General features: G+C 45.3%; 1 protein-coding gene across 1 annotated transcript in view; it reads right to left on the reverse strand.

The window, feature by feature from the left end:
* Window positions 1-752: 752 nt before the first annotated feature.
* The window catches only part of LOC119440605 (uncharacterized), a 252249-nt gene continuing 227080 nt past the window's right edge, over window positions 753-25921 (reverse strand). The window contains exons 10-17 of the mRNA XM_049662978.1: window positions 25280-25420; window positions 23639-23831; window positions 21968-22139; window positions 13136-13234; window positions 9731-9822; window positions 7880-7962; window positions 6561-6624; window positions 753-3384 (exon numbers count right to left, since the gene is read on the reverse strand). Of these exons, the coding sequence (XP_049518935.1) occupies window positions 3127-3384; window positions 6561-6624; window positions 7880-7962; window positions 9731-9822; window positions 13136-13234; window positions 21968-22139; window positions 23639-23831; window positions 25280-25420 (1102 nt within the window). The 3' untranslated portion in view covers window positions 753-3126. The remainder of the gene's footprint in view (window positions 3385-6560; window positions 6625-7879; window positions 7963-9730; window positions 9823-13135; window positions 13235-21967; window positions 22140-23638; window positions 23832-25279; window positions 25421-25921) is intronic.

Genomic DNA, 25921 nt, shown 5'->3' on the forward strand with positions numbered 1-25921 from the left:
TTGAGCCAGTCCGTGGATCACGGGCCCCATAAATCGGAGACAGTGAATTTCTAAATTTCTCGCGAACAGTAGTCACTGTTACTGGAACCGTAGTGCATGGGTGACGAGGACAAGGAAGAACGACAAGGACCGCGTCACCTAAGTGCTATAGCCTCAATAACTGTATCAAACCAACAAACCCAAAAGTATGCATTCCAGTAGTTGCTGTGCACGTTAAATTGGATCTTTACGTTCCCGTGACATGTCCACGCTCGCGCTGTTCGTGTAGTTGTCAGCGTGACGAAAGCAGTTGTTGCTTTGACGAAGACAAGTTTCCCTGCAGAAAAGTTTGGCTTCAGAGACAACCTTCGCTTAACCACTGTTGATCAATTCAAGCCCCCATCTTCGGCATCCTCATTTTTACATTTTGCTTCGTCTTGTAGGAATAAGTCTGTATCACCAAAGGTACCGCTAAAATAACTGTATCATTGAATGCCTACGTTCCTTTGATCGGTCACGTGGAAGTTGTGTGGAATGCAGAATATTTACGATTCACGGCTATTCGCGCACCGAGCGATCCGCATCTAGATGCACCGCGCCACTAGGCATACCCAGGAATTTCGGACAATGCTCCTTCGGTCATCTGCCGAACTTTACCGCAATGCACCAGCGTGGTGAAAAAAAATTATTTTTTTTTTCGAAAAAATATTATTTTTGAAAAAATAATATTTCAAAAGATCAGCCGTATTTAAACAACCTTTAATTATCAACGTCGAGGAGGTGCTCTCTGCTAATATAACATGCCTTTACGGCATTTGGTCGTAATTGCCCTGCTGCGTTATAACAGTATTTTAATCCGGACCGAAACGCTGCTTTAACACAGCAGGGAAGTTACGAAACGCGTATGCTATTAGAAGGGAGTACACTCTCGACGTTGCAAACTGATAGCTGTTGAAATTCGGCTGATCTTTCGAAATTTTTATTTAGTTTTCAAATGCTGTCCTCCAAGTTACGCTGGTGCCTCGTGGTGAAGTTTAACAGGTGTCTAAAAGTGCCATGTTCAAAATTCCTGCATATGGATTCATTTTGGTGCCTTAATTGGCTGTCCTCAATGCTGTTTTCTTACAGTAAGAGATTAGACCACAAGATGACGTTTAAGCGAGTCAGGCTAGCAAAAGCAGTTTTCTGGTTTCTAGTTACACGTGCTGTCTGAGAGCACAATGATGCAATGTGGCCGCTTCATGCGGGACATGGTGAGGTGGGAGCGCCTTGCATACCACCTTCAAGTATCAAATCTCATTATAGTGAGATTGAATTGGCAAACACCAAACAAGACTGGACATGCAGGCTACGCGATTGGAAATATCTCAACAATCATTCTGCGGGAGAAAAAGAAATAAACGTCAAAATGACATTTTTGTGAATTTCGTTACCAAACCGTGAAACTAATGAGAAGACTCTGTGACGCCACAAATGCTGCTGCATATTCGAGAGTACATGTTTAATTTTTGTGCATACGAGGTGAAGAATAAAGCCATTTGTTGGTTTTGTTCCACTAGTTATAAATATTTTAGTGCCCCTTAAATTGAACAAAGATACGACAGCTACATTTCAATGGTGCGTGAGGTTCTTTTCATGGACGTTAATAATTTTTGGTCATTGACTAAGTTCTGCTGTCATTTTGATCTCTCTTGTGAAATGTTCATTTGTCTTACTTGTTCATTGTACCGGCCAATGCACAACCTTAAGAATCCATTTATCAATGTACTTCTTGCTGATACAATCCTTTAAGAAAAGTTGCTAAAGAAAAATTAGGTGTGAATGTATGAATAGATTATCTAAAAACGTCGTGCTTTTTTCTTAATTTTTATGGGGGGGGGGGGTATGTTTGTCCGGTTTCTGGTTTTCTCTCTATTAAGGCTTCTTTTGCAATTTTTCAGTTTTCAGTTTTCATTTTTACTTTGTCACAGAGGATGGAACCATACAACACTCTCGATGTGGAGACAGCTTAACATCCTAATCCCCGTAAGGTCTTGCCCCGCTACACTCATTCTATGTACCAAATATGGAATGAGACAGATGACCAAGAGGACAGATACAAACACAAAAACTTGGCGCCAGGACGGCTAAAACTGAAATGTGCTCTTCCACAGCTTACAGAAACGATAATCTTGCCGCGGGAATGGCAACCGGTTTCTCTCTCTCAAGATTGATTTCAACGAAAGGGATTGTAATGGCACAAGAAGTTATGCATTATAGAGGTTGAGTGGAGAAAGAAACGCTTTTTTCAAGCTAAATGCTTGGGCGAGCAAAAGGTTCACACACCCACACTGTGCTTCCACGGGAAGGGCAGGACAGTCACACACAGCTGTATTTTACAGTAGTCGTGGCGCTCTAGGAGTGTTTTGTTCGTTAAAGTGGTTCTTATACTTCCGAACCACATTTAAAAAGCTCTCAGAATGCACTGAACCACTGTAGGGGTAGCAAGTAAAACCATTGTGTAGGACGCCAGAGATGTCCCTCATACATTGCCATGAAAAACAGAAAAGAAAAATATAGTAGACTTCTAACGTCAATTCACTGACTCGGGATGTTCCCGGTGTCTCGCACACACCGAAGAGAATCGAGAGGGTGCCAACGGTCCATAACACTGCATAATGTCAGCGGCTGTGCTAAAACGTCATATATCAAAGGCATCACAACTTCGAGGCCTACAAGGGTAACACAAACACGTAAAACCCACTGGCCGTGGAGAAACACTCCGGAGACAGTTAGACGTGTTCCGTGTCACTGGGAGACGATAGCTGTCGCAACGAGCTGCAGCTGTGCCTCAGCCACGACGACTGCGAGGGTGACGAGTTCCTGGTGGCAGGCCACGAGGACCGCTCGTCGGACGAGTCTTTGCCACCGACACCACCACAGACACCGCCGCCAGGGTCGTCGATGGCGGCGACGTCGTTCTCGGGCCAGGACGGCTGGACCGCCGGCTCGGACTCCATGGCGGCCACCTTGTTGCCTTTCTTGAGCGCTGCACCCATGCTGCCGGATCCGGCTGCTGCGGCCAGCGTGGAAGCTCCTCCGGAAGAGTCCAAAGCGGGCTTTCTCGTATGGCAGTTCCAGGGGTCCGGCGCCGCGTGCCACGATAAACTAGGACTGACGGGACTTAGGCAAGGGCTCAGACTGTCCTGCAGACCGAAGTCCTGCGCCGACGCGAGCGACGGTCGTCCCGTGCGAGCGTCGTCCTTCTCGGCTAATGGTGCCGAGACGCTGGGTCCTCCGGAGCCGTTGCCGCCATTGCCGTCCACCGTTTTGTGGCCGCAGGGGGACAGCGGCGACGGCGGCGCGTCCAGGATGTCGTCTGCTTTCTTGCGACCCAGTGCCTTGAATATCTCCTCGTCCTTGAATCTGTTTGCGGTGTAAGGGCGTGAAGTGTGAGCAAACCAGCAAGAGAGGGACTTCCTTTTTTTTTCGCATGAAGTTGCGCGGGAAGAAGAAAAAGAAGTAATGTACAGCGCGAAATTCAACACGGAGTACTGAAAGGGAGATAGGACCGGGCGCAGTATTTTCTTGCACTTTGTACTGTGCTCTGTCCTATTAACAGAGTACCTATCCCTTTTTGCCCTTCTTGTTGAATTTTCGCGCAGTAGATTACTTGTTTAGCGTGAACCAAGTAGTCCGCAACAAAGTATCTCTGCAGGAAAAAAATAGAGAAAAATACACGCAAAAAGAAGAAATAAATAGGAAAAGAAAGAAAGAAAGAAAGAAAGAAAGAAAGGAAAGAAAGAAAGAAAGAAAGAAAGAAAGAAAGGCAGAAAGAAAGAAAGTTGTCAGTGAAATTGAGCACGTAGGTGCAAAGCGCGAGAATAATGATTTGATTGAATAAATATTTGATTTATTCGATGGCTCTTTAGCCAAACTGAGCAATAAAGTGAGACTTCGTTTTTTCACATGAATGTTTTCCGGTGTAGCGCAACTAGAAGATGGACGCAGATGAAAAAATAAAATAAAAAGAGACACATTGCGCTGCAGTGCCAACAAGCCCAAGTCTCACTGACTGTTCGTTCTTTACTTTCGGTATAAATGATTTATGCGAGAAAAAAAGAAAAACATCAAGGAAATATCCAGAGGGAGAATGAGCAGTTTTGTTCTCATGCGCACACGTATCGTCCTCAAACGTGTCCTCAAAAAAAGTAGCAGGGGGACAACGGCTTTTATCCTGCCCTGCTATACGATTTGCTTTTATGGGCAAACGCTTTAGAACAAGGTTATGCAAGAGGCCTGAATGTGGCATCACCTTTTCTCGCCCCGTTTCTCTCTTTACCATATTGATTCTTAACTTTCCTTGTTTTTAAATCGACGACATTTCCTGTATTAAACCTTTTTTTTCCTTGACTAACGCTCAAGCACAATGTTCCTTTGTGGTCTCATCTTTCTATTCTCTCGTCATTATTCTTGTGTTATGTTTGTCTCTTGAGATAATTGATCTAGGTTTGGTCAACAGACGCTAGACCAGGAATGTCGCTCCAGAGAGATTCCTTTTTCAACCTCTGTTGATAACTTCAAGCCTTCATCTTCCCTCGAACTCATGTCTCGTGATGATTTAGATTTGTCGCCTATTTGACCTCAAAGGTTTTTTTTATGTGATAAAAAGGGAAGAAACGTTGTAATCAGTTTCCTGACATCTTCACTTTTCGTGGTGGCTGCAAGGAACAACTTTAAAGCTTTTCATACTGTGCCAGTTGTTGATCTATCTATAACTCTGGCTTCATGTTGACCACGTATATTCAAATAAATCCAATGACCTAAACTCTAATTCAGATAATTCTTGAACTACATTGACAACAGCTTAAGTATTTTAAATGTTACTGTACAGCGTCTTTTCCAAAAGTAATTCAAGCCGTAAGTCAACAAAACGTGGGTGAGGGTGTAGCGGCGCCGCTCTCTCGCTCTCCCCACTCGAAAGGACTCGGTTGACCTCTGCAGTACGAGCCGGACTGCTGTATGACAATACAAAAATTTATGCGTTCACTTATTGAGCAATCCAAAATTAGACGTTGTCAATATGGAGATCGGCGAACAGATGGATCAAAGGACCAATATAAAATTTCTTGTGGAATTAGGAAAGAATGCTGCAGAATTTAATTTAATGTTGCAAAAGGCCTGTGGAAAGGAAAGAATGATGTTCAAGTGGGTCCCAGCGTTTTTGGAAAGGCCGTGAAAACCACAATCGTGCGAAGATGAAAACATTGACCGTGAGCGTTTTTTTTTTGTGTGTGATCGGCGACACCCGAGTGACTGTTACAATGATATCAGAAGCATTTGATTTAATAGAGTTGTTTGTTCCTCCGATTTTGACTGAAAATTTGGAACGGAAAAAGGTTTGCGTTATAGGACGGCGTCAAAACTGCTGACTCCTGAGCAAAAGTTGCGACGAAAACAATGTTTCATTGATCGGAAAACTTCAGACGAGAGCGATGAATTCTTGCAAAGGATCGTCACCCGCGATGAAACTTGACGACGTCGAGCTGCGATCGCAGAGCAAGGGGGAAAAAAAAAGAAAAGGTGAGCCAAGGCCATAAAAAGCGTGCAAGAAAAATGCAAAAATCACTCATGTTGATCGTGTTTTTTGACTGCCATAGAGTTGTACACCCCGAATTAGTGCCCGAAGGTCAAACTTGCAGCGCAGCTTTCTACGGGGAGGTCGTGAAGCGTCTGAAAGATCGCGCGTGCTACGTGCGACTAAATTTGTCGAAAGGGGGGTGGTGGATACTGCACCACAATAACGTCCTTGCGCACTCTTTTGGCACGCGATTCCATCACTGTGCTGGAACACCCTTTCTACTCGCTCGACTGAGCTCTCTGCGACTTTGTTCCTCAACTGCAAACTGGTGCTTCGGGGTCAGCATTTCGAGGATGTGGCGACAATCTAAAAGGAACCGACATCGGGCTTGAAGCGCTTAACAGAAGAGGTCGTCCAATGGGGCTTCCCACAATGAAAGCGGAGGTTTCCACCTCCGCTTCCGTGTATTGAAAGAGAAAATTGCCATGCACCCGACTAGCAGCAGGAATCTACGAAGCTACATAATAGGCTTGCGAACCAGTGTATTTTGTCTAATGGGTGGTTTTTTGAAGGTCACATCATTGACGTATCTGAAAGTTTGAACAAAGATTAGAACAAAGCTCAGGCACGTACACGCAACGGTGGTAATAAAGCTTAAAAGCCTCTATGCTGTTCAATCAGAAATGCTCATTTTGCTACGTCCATGAAAGGCGAGCGGAGAGCTATGCGTGCTCTGCTGCATACGGCAATAGCAGCTACACCGTCCTTATTATTGTAGAACTATGTGTTCATGTCGTTCTGCGAGGTATATTAACCCAAGCCTTACTGACAGGGTTATATTATGCTGCAAACTGTTGGGATAGGAAACGGAAGCTCGACATTTATGTATTGACAACTTGAAGCCCCAAGAGGTCGGTCTTCCTCCCCTAGTTAGAATTAACGTGAACAAAATGTGATGAGGCACGAGTGAGAATTCTGCGCCATGAACACTCGAAGAAGACATGAGAAATTATGAACTCACCCGTGGTTGTTCCAGCTGGCAGCATAGGAGCAAGAAAACATACGTTAGTATCTTCATTCTGTTTCTGCAGGAGACAAAGGACGAGGAAACAATGTTGGATAATCATTAAATTCCTGCCTTTGATTGGATTAGCAGAAAGCTATCGCTAGCAGCCTACAAGTCCGATTACGCTAACCTAATCGATGCGCAAGCATACGATCGGTATAAAGCTGGTTTGAAATTCTTCAGAATGTTACTGAACTTTTTCACATTTACCAGAATGCTTGCAAATCGCACCACCACGATTCATTCTCGACAGCAACGTTTGCGGAGATACATGCATGTTTCGCTACCGATTTTGGTAGTGACGCCGTGTTAGTTTCCTTGAATTCTCGGGTAAAATTTCGTAGTACGCGAGCTTTATTTATCTTCGTTCGGGCTTTAATTTTTGCTAATAATCCACGCGGAGAGCTGCCCTTGTTTTGAGCTGCAATGAAGGGTGTCGGCACGTCGGTAAAAGATGTGAAAAAGAAAGAAGAAAAATAAATAGAGAGAGTGAGTGAAATAAAGAGCGAGAGAGCGAGAAAAAATAAAGCAATGAATCCGATTCAGCTTTAGCGATTTCAGGACGCATTGACACGATACTGCAAAAAGGAACAAGACGTGTCTACACATGATGCGTTTTCATCCTAAGTGCAAGATTTCAAGAGGGCTGACAAGGGAAACAGCTCTTCACGACATGCACAGTTATTTGCCACATATTTGCTCGATTCCACTTGCTTCTAACGACGACATCGCAGCAGATGCACCGATATATCCGCACAACGTCTGCCATAGTACCACCCTTATCGACAAGTAAAAGGGTATGCAGAAGAAAAAAAGAAACAAAAATAAAAAGATACAAGAAAAAGAAAACGAATCAGGAGGCCGCATTTTCTTGCGTTTATTCGCCATTATGCGCGACGCGAAAGCTCCATCATGATCGGGTAAGTTGCTTCTGGCATGACTAGCCCTCTGGCGTCAGACGTGTTTATTGGTGCATCTTAAACAGCAGCTCCGCAACTGGAGTGTATCTGAGAGGAAGCGCGCTCTGGCTCTCCAGATGGCGCTCGAGAGAGTCCGGACAAGACAATATATTTGTGAAGTTGAGGGACGTGCGGGGCAGTGACACGTGGATTCGCATGACCGCGTTCCTGATTGGCTGACGCCAGCTGTAGATTCCGCTCCGGCGCCACGTTATTAGAAAACAGGACACAGCCGGCTTTCTTGGAGTATGTGTACGTATACGTGGCACCGGGACAATAAAAAAAAAAAATGAAAGGACAAAGAATTGCGCTTACTCGTCATCCTGAGGGGGCTCGGGCAGAGCCTTGTTGAAGCCTTGCTTTCCTATCAGCCAGTACGTCGGCTGTCGTCCGCGGCCCTGCATTTTGGGGAAATGTTCGCGAGGGAGAGAAATAACAGTGTTAGCATTAACTGAGCAGCGACCGATACATTTCTTATATCCCACAGCTGAGGAACGCGAGAGTTGACCGAACCTGACGTTTTGTAGTACCACTAGACATTTTAGAAAAGTGCTAAGCTGACTTTCCCGCAATGCTCAGCTGTTATTGGTTTCGTGCGGTAAATATGATGGAAAGGATACACAAAAGCACGAACAATAACTCCCTACAGCCGTGCATAAATTAGCATTTTAGCGAAACACGAGTCACCCTATCTAGGGCAATGTGCTATGCTGAAAATCCAGCATACAAATGATCAAAAGTGTCCCTTGCGGTGTAATTATGAGAAAGCTTTAGCTTGGGCTAACCTCAAGTTTACATATTCAAATGCATGCAAAACGCAGAAATACTCTTACTATACAACCACTGAACCAATTTGCATGAAACATGCTACATTTAGGAAAGTAAGCTAAGCCCTACTGACTGTTGGAAGCAGAATTTTGATTCAGAGCATAGAATATGTACAGAAAAAGCCAAAAATGGGCGAATAATACCACTGAACATCAAAGCCTACAATGTCGCTCGTAACTGTCCACCAAAAAGAGACGTAATTCTGCAAACTGTATCTGGTTATATCGTCTAATGTGGACAAATATGATGTGTTAGTTTATAGCTTACGTGAAATGGTTACATTTTTTACGTGAGTTGTGCGAATGTTGTGCGCACAAGTCAGTGGCAAGATTTTATTGGCTTACTTACATAACTGTACACGTGATGTTTCAATAAATAACCGATTTCTGGTAATTCCTGCGAATCAAATAAATTTATTTAAATATTTAAATAAAATATTTTCATTTTGGTGCAGAAAAAATATTAGTCTGGGACAATCACAGTATTTCAACAAGCTTCATCAAAATCGGTTCAATGGATGCTTGTGTTAGAACTATTCGTAAGAGAAGAGGTTCTTACGTAACAATATTGTGATCTTGGGCATAGTTTTAGCCTAGTCGACCTGCCAATGGCAGACAGCACTTAGGAACGAAAATCTTTGTGAATTAAGCCCCTGATGTTTCATATGTGAGCTCCAGAGGCAAACGTTCCTGTTATAAAACATGAACGAAACCAGTCATGTTAGTCTTATTGTGAGCGGAGGAATTAAAAGTCATAGAGGACGCCACTCTATTTAAGTCCCCGCACAATCTCACTGTTACGTCATGGATTCTGACAGCGTCTGCTCGGCGCTGTGTAGGTGCTCATCCCTATAGGCAACACTTAGATTGCGTTCAAAAGCAACAAGGCTTAAAGTATGAAACTTTGTATTTTTTAGCACTAATGTGCACTAATGTGCGAAATTAATTTAAAATTCATGACGTTGCATTGACATTACCAGCGTGATGATCAAAACGCGATGTATGCGACGCACATTTTTCTTAAGCTCAATAAAAAAAAATGCCCCTCTAAAAGACCGGTATTATTTTAGAAGAGTGCTTTACGTGTGAAATGGATATAAACTGGATATTTACGGCCTTTTAATTTGCCGGTAGAAGCAATACGGAAGCTATGCGACTTGAGCTCTTTGATTTTACCAGTTACAATAGGATCCATAAGTCCAGTCAATTACCCCCCCTCCTTTTAAACAACCCTTTAAACATGCCCGGAATTCGAAGCGTAGTTTGAACACTGGTATGCTGGAACAACTTTCATGCGACATGGATACCCCCCCCCCCCGCTTCCCACCGTGACACTCACCTTGAGCACAATCTCCCCTCTGTACCTGACAGAGTAACCCCCAGCTTGTCGCAGCTTCCTCTCCGTTGTCCTGCTGATGTGAATCCGGTATGCTGCGGAGCGAGAGCGTGAGAGGTGGTTAAATCCACGGACGGATAAACAAGCTGTAGGCAGGGTGTGACGTCGCAAAGATACGGTGCAGCTGCTCCCATCAGTCTCAGAATAGGCAAAAAACATTTTCAAATCTAGCATCATGAGCTTCTTTTTTTCTTATTTTCTTACTTCTTTTTTCGAAAGAGATGGTTAATACTTTCGAGCAAGTTGTCAAAAGGTACTCGGCGAAAACTATTGTTCAAGAGAGAGAGACTAAAAATAATAAAAAAAAAATAAAGGAAGGGAGGTTAACAAGAACAGAAATCCGGTTTGCTATACCCTACATAGGAGTGCGGAGGAGGGGACGTATAATTATATGAAGGAAATATATACCGGGTGTTCAAAATTAAGCTTTACGAAATTTTTAAAAATCGTCTGTGGCAGGTAGCATAATTCTTATCGTTGAGCTGGGTTATTCGAAGAGACGGACATTAGTAGCCCGAGAAATCGAAACACATTCAACTAATTAACAAATACTCACTAATGAACTTCTTAGTTAATTACCTTACGACATATATTGCAATTTACGAATTGTAGCCGGTGAGTTTGCAAGATGCATTCACTTGAAATGAATTTCCAGGATGACGCCAGTTTCGAGTTATTTTTTCCCAAAGTGTGGGACGAAATACATGTGCATGGGCGTTCCAGTTACTTTTGTTCTTCAATGTATAAAAAAGCATTTTGGCAAAAAATGTCGCAGTTTCACCCGAAAGAGGAAGCATCAATTGCGATAGCAAATTAGTAGAGAGCCTATACGGAGTAAGGATAGTAATTTTATCAGCTGAATAAACTTGGACACGTAGCAGAACCAGCAACGCACAGAACTGTTGTCGACGCCGTCGGCGTTTTGCCCGAGTTGGTACAGAACGCGCGCGGCGTTGGTGACTTTTGCCGGTGCCTCTGGGGGTGGCTTGGAGGTTTTTCGACGAGATCAGAACGGGACACTCATCGAGCAGCATCGGAAGTCTTTACCACCTTCTCGCCTTGAAACGTTTTTATATAAATACGCATTTGGTTCCGCAGCTAAGCGTCGCCTCTCCTCCCTCCCTCCCGTCCCTCCACGTCCTTTCGCGCGACGGAAGAAGTCGCGTTTGTTCTCCGCCGTGCGTTCGCTCCCCGTGAAAGCACGCGTCCCTCGCGCACATACAGCATACGGCGCGCGGCGACGATTTCATCGCCGTTGGACTCTATACGGAACCTCTCGGCGACGGCGACGGTGACGCAGACGGCAGAAATCAGCTTGGAGTGTCCATATAATCGCAATAAAAAATACGCATTTGGCGCCGCAGCTAAACGTCGCCTCTCATCCCTCCCTCCCGTCCCCCCCACCGGTCTTTCGCGTGACGGAAGAAGTCTCGTTTGCTCTCCGCCGTGCGTTCGCTCCCCATGAAAGCGCGTGTCCCTCGCGCGCTTTTACTCGCACATGCAGCATACGGCGCGTGGCGACGATTTCATCACCGTTGGACTTTATACGACGGAACCTCACGGCGACGGCGATGACGACTCCGACGGCAGAAATTCGCTTGGAGTGTCCATATAGTTGCTATCGCAATAAATGTAAGCCGAACAACAGTGCATTTTTACGGCGAGATTGATGGCGCATATCTCCAAACTGCTGTCATTCTGGAAATTCATTCGAAGTGAATAGGCCTGACAAGCTCACCGGCTACAATTCGTAAATTGCAATATGTGCCGTAAAGTAATTAACTAAGAAGTTAATCAGTTAATTTTTGCTAATTAGTTGAATATGTGTTTCGATTTCTCGTGATACTAATGTCCACCTCTTCGAATAACCCAGCTGAACGGTAAGAATTATGCTACTTGCCACAGGCGATGTTTAAAAATACCGTAACGCTTAATTTTGAACACCCTGTATATAGAAAGAAACAGCACATGCACACCATCACTGCTGTTCATTGTTCAAAGCAGCGAACAGCAGGAAACGAAGCGCGCCGTGTTCAATGGATATTACACGGAAGCACTAGGTTGAGTTACAGATTGGCAAATTACGCTTTTGAGATTGGAAACAGATCAGCAGGGCTACCGTGAATTGGGAATAAATTAAAGGCGGCTGGCGATGCCTTTCAAGTTGCGGCAACTGTCCCTTATGACGTCATATATTTTGGCAGCGTCTAGTAGAGTCTAGGTAATGGTCTTTAATGAAAACGCATTGCATTTCAACTCGACAGTAAAGAAAAGCCTCATGCGGCAACTTCTGCGGGCGTTTTCTGGAGAGAAGAAAAAAAGGGCGGAAATAAGGAAAAATACCTTGAATTTTCAGACAATATTATAAAGGCATAAATGACGCTATTCTGCCACAAAATTAACGTGCCAGCTAATATGTCACACCAAAAAAACCCGCATTTCCCCGAAGGGGAGTATGAGGAAGTGCGAAGCACGGGGTGATGCTATGAGGGGGCGCGCGCGACTAAACTGCAGAGCCGAGCGAAGGAGACGGCAGCGAGAGAGCACGACTGACGCGCCGGCGCCACACACACAACACGTGACGGCGGAGCGAAACACGCCAGGCGGTTGGAGAGGGGGTGAGCGGTGGGGAGAGTACGCACACGAGGGTCTGTTACCGGGCGAGGAGGGAGCTGTCAGCGCGAGGGGAGAGGTGGCGGCCGAGGGTGAGTGCAAACCTAACGGGGGAAGAGGCACACCAGCTGCATGGCGCCGTGACGTCACGGCGCGGAGAGGGTCGAGGAGCCGGCGCGGCGCGCGCAGCCACGGCGCGGAGGCGCCAGCTACACAAGGCGCCGTGACGTCACGGCGCGGAGAGCGGTGCGGATGCCGGCGCGGGGCGCGCGCGGCCACGGAGCGGAGGGCGGAGCGCGCGCAGTCACGTGGGGCGTGACGTCGCTGCGCCGTTGCTACAGACGCTCCTCTCCGCTCCTCGCGCCGTTGCTAGGGGAGAGGAGGAGGAGCGCGGATGCCGGCGGAGTTTTCGGGGTCGCTTAAGCGCTGAGCCGTGCTCCCTCAAGGGCTGCAGAAGATAGCGCCAACCTTTCCCTTTCCCTCAAGAACCACTTATCATCGCTTAAGAAGTGCATTCGCACTTAATAAATCGGAAGGAGGTATTGAACGAGTAATCTACCACTCTAAATCACTTCAGTGTTTCACTTTAGCGTTCATTTAATGCGTCAGTCTGCTCTTGTAGCTTGTAATTTGAGTCCCGACATTCCCGCTGTGTTTTCAGATATGCAGTCTGTGAATGCAACGCAACCTAAACGATCAATGGGTGACTTGCACTGACGTCGTGCGACTGCGCACCTCGTCCCGTCGATTCCATCCTGGACGCTGTGTTGACGGTGTCGCCGAACAGGCAGTACCGCGGCATGGTAAGACCCACCACGCCAGCGACAACAGCTCCTGCACAAGGGAGAAGAACGAAATGCCAGCGTCGGGAGCAAGTCCGGATATTCATTGTCGATGAAAATCACGTACTCAATCATCATAACACACCTACGAGTGGTTTCACTGCTTCTGACGAAGGAAAAGTGCGTTTTTGCATGCAACACTGTTAAGTTCACTCCAATGAGACTCTGTAAATAAATTTCTTTTTTTGTCCCCTGTTCGGGTCGACCTCTCTGCCTTTCTAATAGATTATTTCTCTCTCCTTCTTGTGCGCTATCGTAGTTTGCACGCTTGTGTGTTTGGGCTTGTGCGTCTGTGTGTATTTTCTGTGTGTACCCGCGTATTCAGAAATGCATCTAAACTTGAAGCCTATGTTTGACTTGATCTAAATGATGCCTGGCACAAACGCGCCGTAGGAAACGCTAGGAGCGTGTTGGGCACGTTCACGCCAGGCGTCATTTAGATCAAGTCAAACGTGGGCTTCAAGTTTAGATGTATTTCTGAATACGTGGGTAGATAATGTATTTCTTTCATCCCTAGCTCATAATCTATTTCGCCTGGTGTTAGCCAAACATGTCGCGGGGCTAACCTGTCTAGTTATCCACTTGCTCTCTCTCTTTCTCTTCTGTCGACAAGTATTATGCAAAAGCTTCTGTAATTAATAGCAACGATGTGGTAATATCCAAGCCCTATATACGCCTAACGCGGTGATACTTCTTAAGGCGCACAGTCTCGCAATTTAGAGGAGACCAACGCAGTTTACCCTCAGTTGCTGCACTGGATTAGTTGTTCTGGTAATTTTTTTGCACGTCTGTTAGTAAACAAGAGGGTTGATAAAATTTGTAGGGGCACTATAAACGTATACACAGCATTTGCTGCATGGGCCAAGCGCGAGGCTATACGCACAGGGTGTTTTATCTTAACGTTAGCAGAATTTTTTAAAATCGCCTCTGGCATTTAGCACAAATCCACTTATTGAGCTGGAATACTCGAAAATGTATAAACTAGTTAAACTGGAAATCTGTACCCACAATTGGCTATTTAACAAAATTTAACTAATTACTTTTCTACTAATTACATTAGCGCACCTATTGAAATGAACGAATTGAAGCCAGTGATTTCACGAGTCACTTCCAATTGGAACAAAATTTGAAACGAGCTCAAGTTTTGAGTTAAGCACGGTCAAACATGCCGTGAAAGTGCACCGTTGTTCCACTACTTTTTCGACAAAACGCCTTTTTATGCATTGACGCTCGAAACTTACTGGAACACGAATGCATTTTGCCGCAAACTTTGGGAACACGTATCTCGAAAGTGGTGTCATCCTCAGAATTCGTTCCAAGTGAATATGACTTAAAGGGTCACCGGCTACAATTCGTAAATTGCAAAATGTGATTCAAAGTATATAGTTTAAAACTTAATTAGCACAATTTTGTTAATTAGTTAGATATTCGCTTTCATTTCTCGCGCAAATAATGTCAGCCTTGGAAGGTAATCACGCTCATTTAGTGGAATTGCGCTACATGTCACGGGTGATTCGGAAATGTCGGCTAGCGATTAAGTAAATCACCCCATATATATGTATACACTGTTAAACATGTCAACTGGCGTGAGAAGTGGCTACTTTTTGCTCTCATTAGGTTTACCCGAATTGATTTATCCCCCCCCCCCCCCCCCCCCATTCTGATGCCATGCGAAAAACATCTAGCAGGTCCAAGCTCGTGCAGCTGCTCCTATTAACGCGATAGCGTTAAGGGCCCCGTGTCGCAGAAAAACCGGCGTCGGCGTTAAGCATCGGCGTCTGGCGGAAATAATCATGCCGAACAACCCCGACCACACAGGCCCTCCGCGTGGCGCAAGGCGTTAGTGAACAAAAATTGAATTTCGCAAAGTAAAATCCATCCAAAAAATGGTAAAGTACGAATTAACCACAACCTACAGGCGTGATAGTGTCGGATTGTAATTTGAATATACAAGAAAAAAAAAGCCTGATAAGCAGCCAGGGATCTTTGAATGCTATCGCGTTCCACTCTTATAGGCAAATCTTAAGCGTCCCCCAATTCTGATGGTATTTGGCTGTACTTTGGTTCTAGACAACATTGAATTGGCATGTTAAAAACCGAGCCTTTCTAAATTTCCGACACGCGCGCGCCTCAGGGAACAGCAAACAATTAATAAAATAATAAAAAAGGCCCTGGAGCCTTCACATTTGATACAAGACGGCTTAAATAGCTCCTGTAAAAATGTCTTCTGAGCAATGCATTTGTGTTTAAAAGTGAAGCCGACTTTGGGGATCAGTGTAAGCTTGGTCTTTGTAAGCTGGCTTTTCCACGTTGTGTGTTGCAGTGAAGCCTACTCATAACGAAAAATGTGAAACGAACGGAGCCCGATAACGCTATCGCGTTCCACTCTTAAAGGCGAAGCGTAAGCGTACTCCAATTTTTTTATTTAAGGTATCTAGCACTGGTTACCCCTAAATTTAGAATGCGTCCCTTTTTAAGAGTTCCCGCGTTTGAAGTGTAAAATAGCTCTCCAATAACTTCGCACAGCTACTCCTGACTCTTGAGTGCTTGGCAGTCTGGTTTGAGAAGGGACCTGAGATTCATATAAGGGAAGCGGATAAATTTCGCAAGTTCGAATTAACAACTGTTGTTGTCTTAGCGCTACACCTTCTTTTCTTTACATTTGATAAATTTAAACGTTACCTCACTGCACGGACGTAACATATAAGTTTACGTCAATTTATTACATTTTATTGCAACACTATCTGATACCGCAATCTGGTGCTGTACGTAACGTGTACTAGCTATTAGATCCCCTTTTCGTGAATGAGGTCGAGTATGCACTTCTTAAATAAGCTCCTGATCACTGCACGGTAGAACCAAAACTGTCCGCGTCGAATTAGAGCATCGAACGTTTTTACAATATCGGCGTAAACGATGAAGCGATGTGGCATGCAACGGCAGGAAGTATTTACCCTCCTATCTTTAGCCTTATACTAACCCTACCTCCCCTAACTCGACCGGGTCATTCTCTGCAAGACTCAGCATGACCAGCGCTATCTGGTGAACTACATAAGTGCCTAGAAATGTTCCCAAGCGGAACCCTGGACTGAAGGGCTTCTTAACTATATAGTGGCACCTTTTAAAGCAAAGTTCTCATTCATTCATTCATTCATTCATTCCACAAAGAACCTATTAGAAATAAGACGTTGAAGTTTATATATGCGCGGGTGTTACTTTTAAATATAAAACATGACGCCTAAAAAAAAAAAGAAAACACTTTTCGCACGAGGTCAGGATTACAGTTCTCATTCACATTCGTCGCAGCTGCACAAACACGCGCGTGAACCGTTTTTATCTTGCGCAACGTCTTTATACTTGTCTCGAAGAGCTGTCGCTTGACGTTCTCATTTCTGAGCGTCCGTTATTAGAACTACACGATAGGCGCCTGCACATCGTGGTGTAGGTGGCCTGTGTGCGCAGAACATGTATGCACATAGCACGTGTACAATGTTCACTGTGCATTATCATCGTCTTCCGCACACACACACACACACTCTCTTATTTTCCTTCTCCCTTTCCTCTACCACGAGTACCAGGCCAGAGACAAAGCTCCTCCAACCGACCTTATCTGCTTTTCTCGCGTTAAAACGTTCTCGCGTTAAAACGTCTGGTGTAGTTAGCCTCAGTGCCTGATACTCCTACGAGCGCGCGCGGCACACTGTTTCACCGTGAAGGGCAAATCGTAACTAAGCAGCCCCTAACGCAACTTCGCCCCACTCTTTACGCATAAATACGTACATGGGTTTTTGCGTTGTCCCAATCGCTCAGGAGTGCAGCGACGCGCCGTAGGCTTAACGCCGGGCAAATTACTATCGAGGGTGAGTAACGACGGAGTTCATGGCCTGCGTGGGAGGACACGCGACGTCGGGCACAGCCGCGGCGTCGAGCGTCTGGCGCGCTGAGTGTCGTACGCTGCGCGCTATCCCCGTCCTGACGTCGCGTTACGCAAGCAGCTCGCGATCTACGACGCGGGATCATGGCTACAGAAGTGGCGTAACTAGCGAGTGTGCAGGAAGATATTTCTGTCGCTGGCCTCCGCGCGTGCGTTGGGGCCTCATTTAGGCGTACTACGAAAAGCCAATCAACGCAGCAGTTTTGTTTCTCTTTGCTTTGCCACCGCTGCGAATACTATAGCAAAAATAGGAATGATTTTGGTGTACATATTCTTACGGAGAAAAAGTTTGTGTAACCTTAAGAGAGAAGGAGAGAGAGAGAAGAAGAAAGAATGCCGCGATGTTCACCAGAAAAGCATCTGGTTGGTTACCTTACACTGGGGTAAGGGAAAAGAGGAACAGATAGAAGAGAGAGAGAGAGGAAAGCGGTGAATGTGTGCACATGCGCGGACAGCACCCCGCTGTCAGTTGGTCTCACACAAGCCAGTCGTTTTCAAAAAAGCACAAAAGTGCTTTCACTGCCATCTGGGCCAATGATCGGCGGGTAGAGTATTCCAGTCGTATATGTACGCCTTATTGTATTTGATGTCCATTGCAACCTTAATAATACTTGGTTTGGCCAATGGCTAACAACCTTACCTTTAAGAGGTACGATAGAATCGTTGATGGGGGGGGGGGGGGGACAAATGAAGTTTGCGTTCTCTATTGCGGATTGTTGTGGCAAGTTCTGAGCCGCGAGCGCCCGCCCGCACGGCTGTATCTTGAAAACCATCTGCGGCGGGGGCAGAGTCCGCCCTCCCTGCGTTTTCGCGGTTAAGATACCGTTGATGCGAGTGCCGGCAGGAAGTTCAATTGGCTCGCTGCTGCTGCTGCGCTGACTCACTCCAGCGTTTTGACAGCCAGTTTCCGCGGTCATCGAGTGAGATGCGCTCATGTTTGCTTGTACGTGCGTGACACCACGCTTGTTAATTTATTTAGTATGCCTACGTTTACAAGTTTATACGGTCGATAAAACTACTATCCTCACTTTGTATAGCTGTCCACTAACTTGCTATCGCAATAGATGCATTGCCTTTCGGGCGAAAGTTCGACTTCTTTTACAGCGAAGCTGTTAAGGGCTCACTCTTCGATGGTCGCGTCCGGCAATAGAAAAAAAAAAAAAAACTCTCATTGGCCGTATGCTGTATGTGCGAGTGAAAACGCGCGAGGGCGAGGGACGCGCGCTTTCACGGGGAGCGGACGCACGGCGGAGAGCAAACGCGACTTCCCAGTGGAAGGGGAGCGGTGGGCAAGGAGGGCATCGATGCACCCTAGACTGTGCGTGTGCGTGCCCGCTCTCCCACTGCGGCGCATGTGCACAGCCCTGCCGGCCTCTGCCGCCTGTGTCCCGGACTCTCTCTGGGCTCTCGCCCGCCTCTCCCCTAAAAGTGTCGACAACGGCGTTTAGCCGTTTCGTCAGGTAGCCAGCGTTTGCACAGCGGTTGTGTCCGGTCGCACAAACAGCGCGCACAAGTGTTGTTGACGGCGGCGGCGTTTTGCCCGCGTTCGCACAGAACGCGCGCGGCGTTGGTGACGTGTTTATCAAGAACGTGTCAACCTTTTCGTACACCCTATGGCGGTGTACCGTAGCGACCATAAGACCATGGTCCCTGTGGTCACTAAATAAATGAAAAACAAAAACAGGATCATATATATTTCTCACTCTTTAATAGTTCAAATAACCAATTACATCATCACATCTTAATAGTCATAATTGGAGATACATAATTCCCACCATAGTACAGCTTCGCTGGTCTTCCATCTCCACCCCAGTGGAGGGGCTGACAGTTTTTTCTTTATTTTTTACAGCCTTAAGAGAAAGGGTGTTGGTCATGGAACAAACCAGCACCCCTCAGGGCGTAAAAATATTTACTATGTAGAGGCCCGCGTTCAGAGGCTTTGCACACTTAAGCGACGTGCCTGGTATGCGTTGTGCGCCACTTCCCGTTTCGTTTTTAGGCAGTGTGTTTTTGTCTGTCACCTCACTGGATAAATCTGCGTTGTCTAAGCGCTCAAACCATCTTCCGTAATAAAAAGTTTAATCTTACTAAGATAAAACGGGATCACAACTGAACTTTGTCTTGTGTTATCCTTATTCCTTGTGCTCTTCTCGGCAGGCCGGAATAGTTACGCATAGAAGGGGCCTAAAAAAATAAAAAAATTCAAATATTCAAGTGCTACGATTGTCACAAGAAGCGAGCGTTCGATGTTGGAAAGGGTAGGAAGAAGTGAAAGATAAATAAATAAATAAATAAATAAATAAATAAATAAATAAATAAATAAATAAATAAATAAATAAATAAATAAATAAATAAATAAATAAATAAATAAATAAATAAATAAACATTAAAAGATTATATTCCACCTCAATGATTATTTTGCGCTGAATGCAACCAAGCAAGACATTTTGCCGCGTATAGAAGAACCAAAGGGAGATAAATTTATTTTCTCTTGCAGGAATGTTTATACATTTTTAGGAAAAGGTGAATGAGTTTAAGGGGTGAATATCAGATATAGAGTTCATCAAATGACGCATGTAGGTGCGCGTAGTCTCGTATTCTATCCTGCCCGCAAGACAACCCAAAACTTTAAAATATAAGGAGACATACAGTTATATGATCGCCTGAGAGCGCGAACATCACAAGGAAAGAAATACACTAGGAACAATGCTGACAAACTAAAATGAAATACGTTTTATGCTATGACACTAGAGAAAAAAGAGAGGCTAATTTTAAACGCATGCACACACTCCTAATCTTGTACGGATAGGCTTCAGTAAGTACTCGGAACATAATCACAAAATGTTTCACCTATGGGGAACGAATGCACTTAAGCATTGGCTCTTCCTTCGGTCGAGCTTCTTGGCGCCGTGACTGTAGTATATCTCCTAATATCACTCCACATACTTTTCCCTCAGTAAGTGGTACAGCTTAATCTCGCTTCCACCAACTAACTAACTGAGATATATTTGCAAAAATGTTCCACTCACTCAGCGGATATTATGTGGAACGAGGTTAGGAGTTCACTGTCAGTGCTTCCAGACTATGGCTTCCAATTATGGCCAGCATCGGAGACAGTCTACGTAGACAACTAAGGAAACAGCCAAGACAGCTTCGAGCCCTATAGTGATGGAACCCGTTTGGAATCGTCTGAAAGACGATGGTAAAACGCCTCTGCGACGTGAAGCCACCTCGCAGCGACAACAAAAGCACATATTATTTCTGCATTCTCTTTGTGCGCTCGCAGACGTCTTTCCTTCTTGTTAGCAGACGACCTTCCCGTCGAGTTTCCAAGCGTTCCGCTAAGCCGCTATCTTGTTTGCACAGCAACGTAGCCTGCCTCGTTTTTGACTTCAGTGTTGTCTTCACGAAGCTGTATTCTTTGGCATCTTAGTTAGAATGGAAACGCGACTTAGGATGACCGCTGTCCGCTTAGTCGTCTATACTCTGCCGTGTATACGGCCAGTATTGGAACACAGCCTATGTCACACGAAAAAAAAAAAAAAAAGAAACAGTATATAACGCCCTCCTTCTATTGTATGGAGAAGATGATGGTCTCAGAAGAGTCCCTAAATAAAGCTTACGTTTCCCCAATCCACTTAGCTGGACGCACATTCTAGCCTTTTTTGATAACAATGATCAGTTAACAGCCAATTTCAGATGCCTTTATCTGGTCCACGCCAAACGCATGATAAGGATTCAACCGGTCTAATTTTACACGGAAAGTGGCCGGTGTAATCCACACCTAGCCAGTTGTTGTTTATTAACAGTATGGGAAGCTGGAATATTGAAGAGCCTGCTATCCCAAAATGGTAACTACACACACACACACATATTAAAAAGAAAACACTAGACGATAGAGAGAGAGAGTCGATGAAGAGAGAGAGTCTGAAGTTTGGTTCAGGATCCACTGTATGCAGAATCGATATTTTCGCTGCAGCGTGGAACAATGTTGTCACAGATAATTTTGTAAAATATTGGTTCAAGATGAGCCTGATGTTGTGGCTGAACAGAGGAATAATGCACCTGTCGCCGCGAGAAGGGCAGCTAAGGCCGCTGGACTCCTGGACTGAGGGGACCACCCACTGCAGAGCGGAGGAGCTACCTACGCTCGCGTGTTCTTTGAATTAAAGTTCATTCTCTCTCTCTCTCTCTCGCCGTGTACGTGAGCCAGTAGCTGGGTGAGCCGTTTGCCGTTTCGTTTACCTGGTTGTTCCTGTTCCACGATATTTCAATGTAGTCGGGCACTCACTGAAGTACAACATCGTGCCCACGAGACTGCGTGCAGTGTACAGGTTCCGCGATTGGGACGGTGACATCACTGTGTGATGTCATGGCGTGAGGGAGAGAGACAGAGAGAGGAGAAGAAGAAGAAGGAGAACAAGGAAGGCAGTGAAGTTAACCTGACACACCTCCAGTTGGCTACCCTTCAGTGTGGGAAGTAGGGGGAACAAAAAAAAAGGAAAGAATGAAGGGTAGAAAGGCACTATAGTTGCGCGAGCACATGCAGATGAGCAAAAAATCTATAAATGGCCGCAGACCTGTCGACTGGAGGTACTGCACTAATGTTCTCGTTTTTCTGGGCGCATGAACACGGTACAAGTATCCTTTTTTCCGAAAATGGTCTTGCGTTGAGGCGGTTTAAGGCTCTCCGGAGAAGTTGTGCAGAAGTTGTAGTGAGCTGTCGTTTTGTCCACGCAGAGCCAATGAATTTGAAAAAAAATAGAAGGGGGAGTCCGACCTGCCGCGCACCTGTGTGCAGTCCGATGCGCAGCATGAGAGGCACGTTGGGCATGTGTCGGATGCGAAAGCGGCCGCAGTGGTGCAGAAGGTCCAGCGCCATGGTGGCCACCTGTTCGGCGTGGTCCCGGGTGCGCTCGGGGAGGCCGCCTACCACCATGTACGCGTCACCGATGGTCTCCACCTGCAACGACAGGCAACCACAGGAACAGAAGAGCATGTGTGTGAACATCGCGTTCACAGACGGCGGAGACCGCGTGTCACTCACAGAGGAACGGTGGTTTGATCGTGAAGCCTTCAGATGTTGATTCCTATACAATTACTCCCCGGAACCAGCATAAAGCATGTCGTCGGGAGCCCTCGTAACTCTGAAGGCATATATATATATGCATATATATATATATATATATATATATATATATATATCAGTGAAGTAAAGAGTAACCGGAGCCGGCACAGAAGTAGTTCAAAAAATAGAAGCACGTAGGAAAAACATAACAAGACTTTACTGACGTTTCGGCCGGGGTCCGGCCTTCATCAAGAGTGACTCTTGATGAAGGCCGGACCCCGGCCGAAACGTCAGTAAAGTCTTGTTATGTTTTTCCTACGTGCTTCTATTTTTTGAACTCTATATATATATATATATATATATATATATATATATATATATATATATATATATATATATTTATATATATGCATATGCTTCTCTAAGTCTCTACGTCTACCACGTGACCGGCTTCCCACACTTCCCACGCAAACGTTTTTCCATTTGACACTCCTATTGCTAACGCTTTAAATACACACTTCGTTGTTACTGTTCAACTGAGAGCCGGAGACTCGTTGGAGTTCGAATGAACTGGGCTAGAGTTTGTGCTCGCTTTGTTGTCTATTAATTCCGCGGCATGTCCACAGAAGGCGCGGACTGAATTTGCGCCTGCGCCTTCTTTCCGATGTGCAATTTGTAATTTACTCAAAGCTGCTTTGGATAGGAGGGGGATAAGAGTAGTCAGTATTACTCACGCATGATTGAGTGTTTTATGTCACTCTTAAAATTAGCATTTAAGTGCGTGGCACGAACAAATTTATTACTGTGGCTAGTTTGGAAGCGTTGAGGCATGCAGGAGGACAATGGCCAGGTGATGTTGCATCCTTTCTGTCATTACGCACATCTATCGGCAATGCTTCCGTTGGTGATACAAGCTGGAACGCGCCAAAAGCGTAAGAAACGCTACTCCAACGTGTTTGCACGGTGAAATTCCTCCTTCTTTCAGGCTCGGCTGTATGGTCCCGGAAACATTGAATACCAGCGGCGTCGACCGGAGATGTGTTCATAAGAACTCCCCCGTAGACCGCAAAAATTTGCAGAACTCAGACGGCATGAGTGACTGCAATTTACAAGGAGTCAGGGTACGTAGACAGGAACTGATAGCTGCACTGCGTCTTTTCTTGAGCGACCGAAGATGAACTCTCAATTTCAAGCTATACATGCCGTAGCGATGAAGCTTAATCAGTATTCCGAACTTTTGTTTTTAACTGCGCACGTAAGCGAGCATGCATTTATATTGAGCAGAATAATGCCGCCTAAGCTAAAAAAAATAATAAGATCTGGTTAGTATATCACATGGTTCTGCTACATGCGCACTACTTGAGGTTCTGCGAACAGTAAAAACGTTGTCGTACCTTGTAGACGTTGTAGTGATTGATAGTCGAATCGAAAGCCGTGTAGAGGTCGTTCAGGAAGTCTACGATCTCCATTGGTTCGCTGTATGCGGATATGGTCGTGAAGCCGACGATATCGCTGAAGTAAACGGTCACTTCCTCGAACTTCTCTGGCACCACGGGCAGGCCGGCCTTGAGAGTCTCTGCCACGGAGCTGAAAAGCCGGAGTGTAATGAAATAATTTCTAATTGACGTTTAATAAGACAGTTATATAGTTTAGAGTATCGCTACTAAGCGTATTTCTCGATTCCCCGGAATGCACCAAGGCTACAGCAACCGCATACGTATGAGAGACGCCGTGGTCGGCACACCAGTCTTTCAATTCTATTTAGTTTGCTTTTTCCTTGATCCTTTTCCTGGGAGCAGCCACGTAAAAGCTACCGCACTGAGCAGCTTGATCGAGGTGACCGCCCCATTACGCGGCAGCAATGAACAGTTTTAACATTGAACACGCTTCACACAGACATCTAATGTGATTACAAGTCTTCATTAACTTATAACAGTTGGATTGCTTCTAGACGGGCTCATTGTAACTACATGGTCGTCTTTGCATTCTGTCCCCACGAAAATGCAGGCCGCCTTGGACTGGAATCAAATCTATGCCTTCGGACTCAGCAGCAGAAACCATTAGATACATGTCAAGATTCTGAGCGTGATACGATGCATGAATAAGCAACCACATTTAGCAAGTTTCTAACAATTTCCAACATGTTACAATAATGGAAGCAACCATATCTTCTTCGTGCCATATGTCTCCTACTTAACGCTGCATTCGCAGCGCATTACACACCGAACCGAGCTCGCCCTGCGCAAAGGGTATCTCAAAGTTATTTTATGCATCCGAAAACGACACGGTACCGTTCCGCTGCTGTCTCATTACTGTCTATCGATGCGAGCCAGATATGCGTTTACGAGTAAGTGTGCACGTAACATTTCGTGCTACAATGTTACTTGGCGCAGATGAACCGACATAGCCGTTTAGCTTCACTGTCTCCCTGTAAGGCGATTTCCACGTTTCTTTGCTTAAACAGGCTCCCTCTATGAAGCTTGAATGAATGGACATTGTTAGCAGTAGTCAAGTGGCAGTGCATATCACATTGTTCGGCTTTGAGAAAGATCTTTAATCACAAATGCAGACAAAACACTCACCCTATACAAAGAAAACAGCGAGGACGTGAATGATGTAATAATCGAATTGTTTTTAAAAGCACTTTCACGAGAGGTTTGCGATGTGAAGGCACGTTGGTGCTTAGATGAAAGTCTCACAATAAGGAACTTGCTACGTTGTATAGCAACATTGGAGTATTTTTCTTCCTCTATTTCTCTACATAATGCCACGGCCGCTGGATAAAAAAAAGGTGTTTTTTTTTATCCAGCGGCCGTGATAATGCACTCTTGTTAAAGGGAAGCAGACTTGAAAGCACGTTAAGTAAAAACCACCCGAATTTTTACACTTTGTCCACCGATTTCAGTAGACGTGTATGTGTCGTACACGTAACAATGGTGGCCTCACTTACGGTAAGAGCAAACGGCTCCCGGAAACCACTGTTTCTTTACAAAACGCAGCAACATGAGATAATAAACCGAGAAATCGTGGAATACCTCGGCAGCATTCTGTTGAGAAGATGTTCGGTCTTTTTCTTCTCTTCATCCAGCTGCACCGTCCGCTCTCTGATGAGGTCCTCGAGGTTGTTTGAGTACTTTTCAAGCATTTGAAACATGGTTTCGACGATGTTTGCTTTCCTGCAAACGTCATTATAAGTGGCATTAGAGCAGAGTGCCTTCGGTGCCTTGAGTGCCTTAAAATGCATTGTCAACAGCATCTACACGGACATGCACTCAAACACATTTCACCGAAAGAAAAAGAATGGGTAAGGGGCCGAATTCACAAAGCTTTCTGCTCATAAGCGCTACTTGCCGTTAACCAGTCGCCTTCGCTAATAATATGTCCAACATTGCGGTTGGCTGGCATTTTCTCTTAAGAACTATTTTAGCGTAATGACTTTTTGTAAACGCGAGCCCTGATTTAATGCAGCTTGGAACACTGACCGGTCAATTTTCACAGCTTCAGCCCTGTTCTGTGAACATGATATGACCAGAGTGTGTTAACAAAATGCTGTGGTGTGCAAGTTGAAGTCAAAGTGGTTGAATATTTTGAATCTGTTGAAGCTTCGGTCGTTCTTAGTTCGCAAAATTTGGTATCCGTCAGTGCTTTATATATGACATTTGTCGTTCAATGCCACA

The sequence above is a fragment of the Dermacentor silvarum genome, chromosome 2 (genome assembly GCF_013339745.2).
Source record: "Dermacentor silvarum isolate Dsil-2018 chromosome 2, BIME_Dsil_1.4, whole genome shotgun sequence".
Classification (NCBI taxonomy): domain Eukaryota; kingdom Metazoa; phylum Arthropoda; class Arachnida; order Ixodida; family Ixodidae; genus Dermacentor; species Dermacentor silvarum.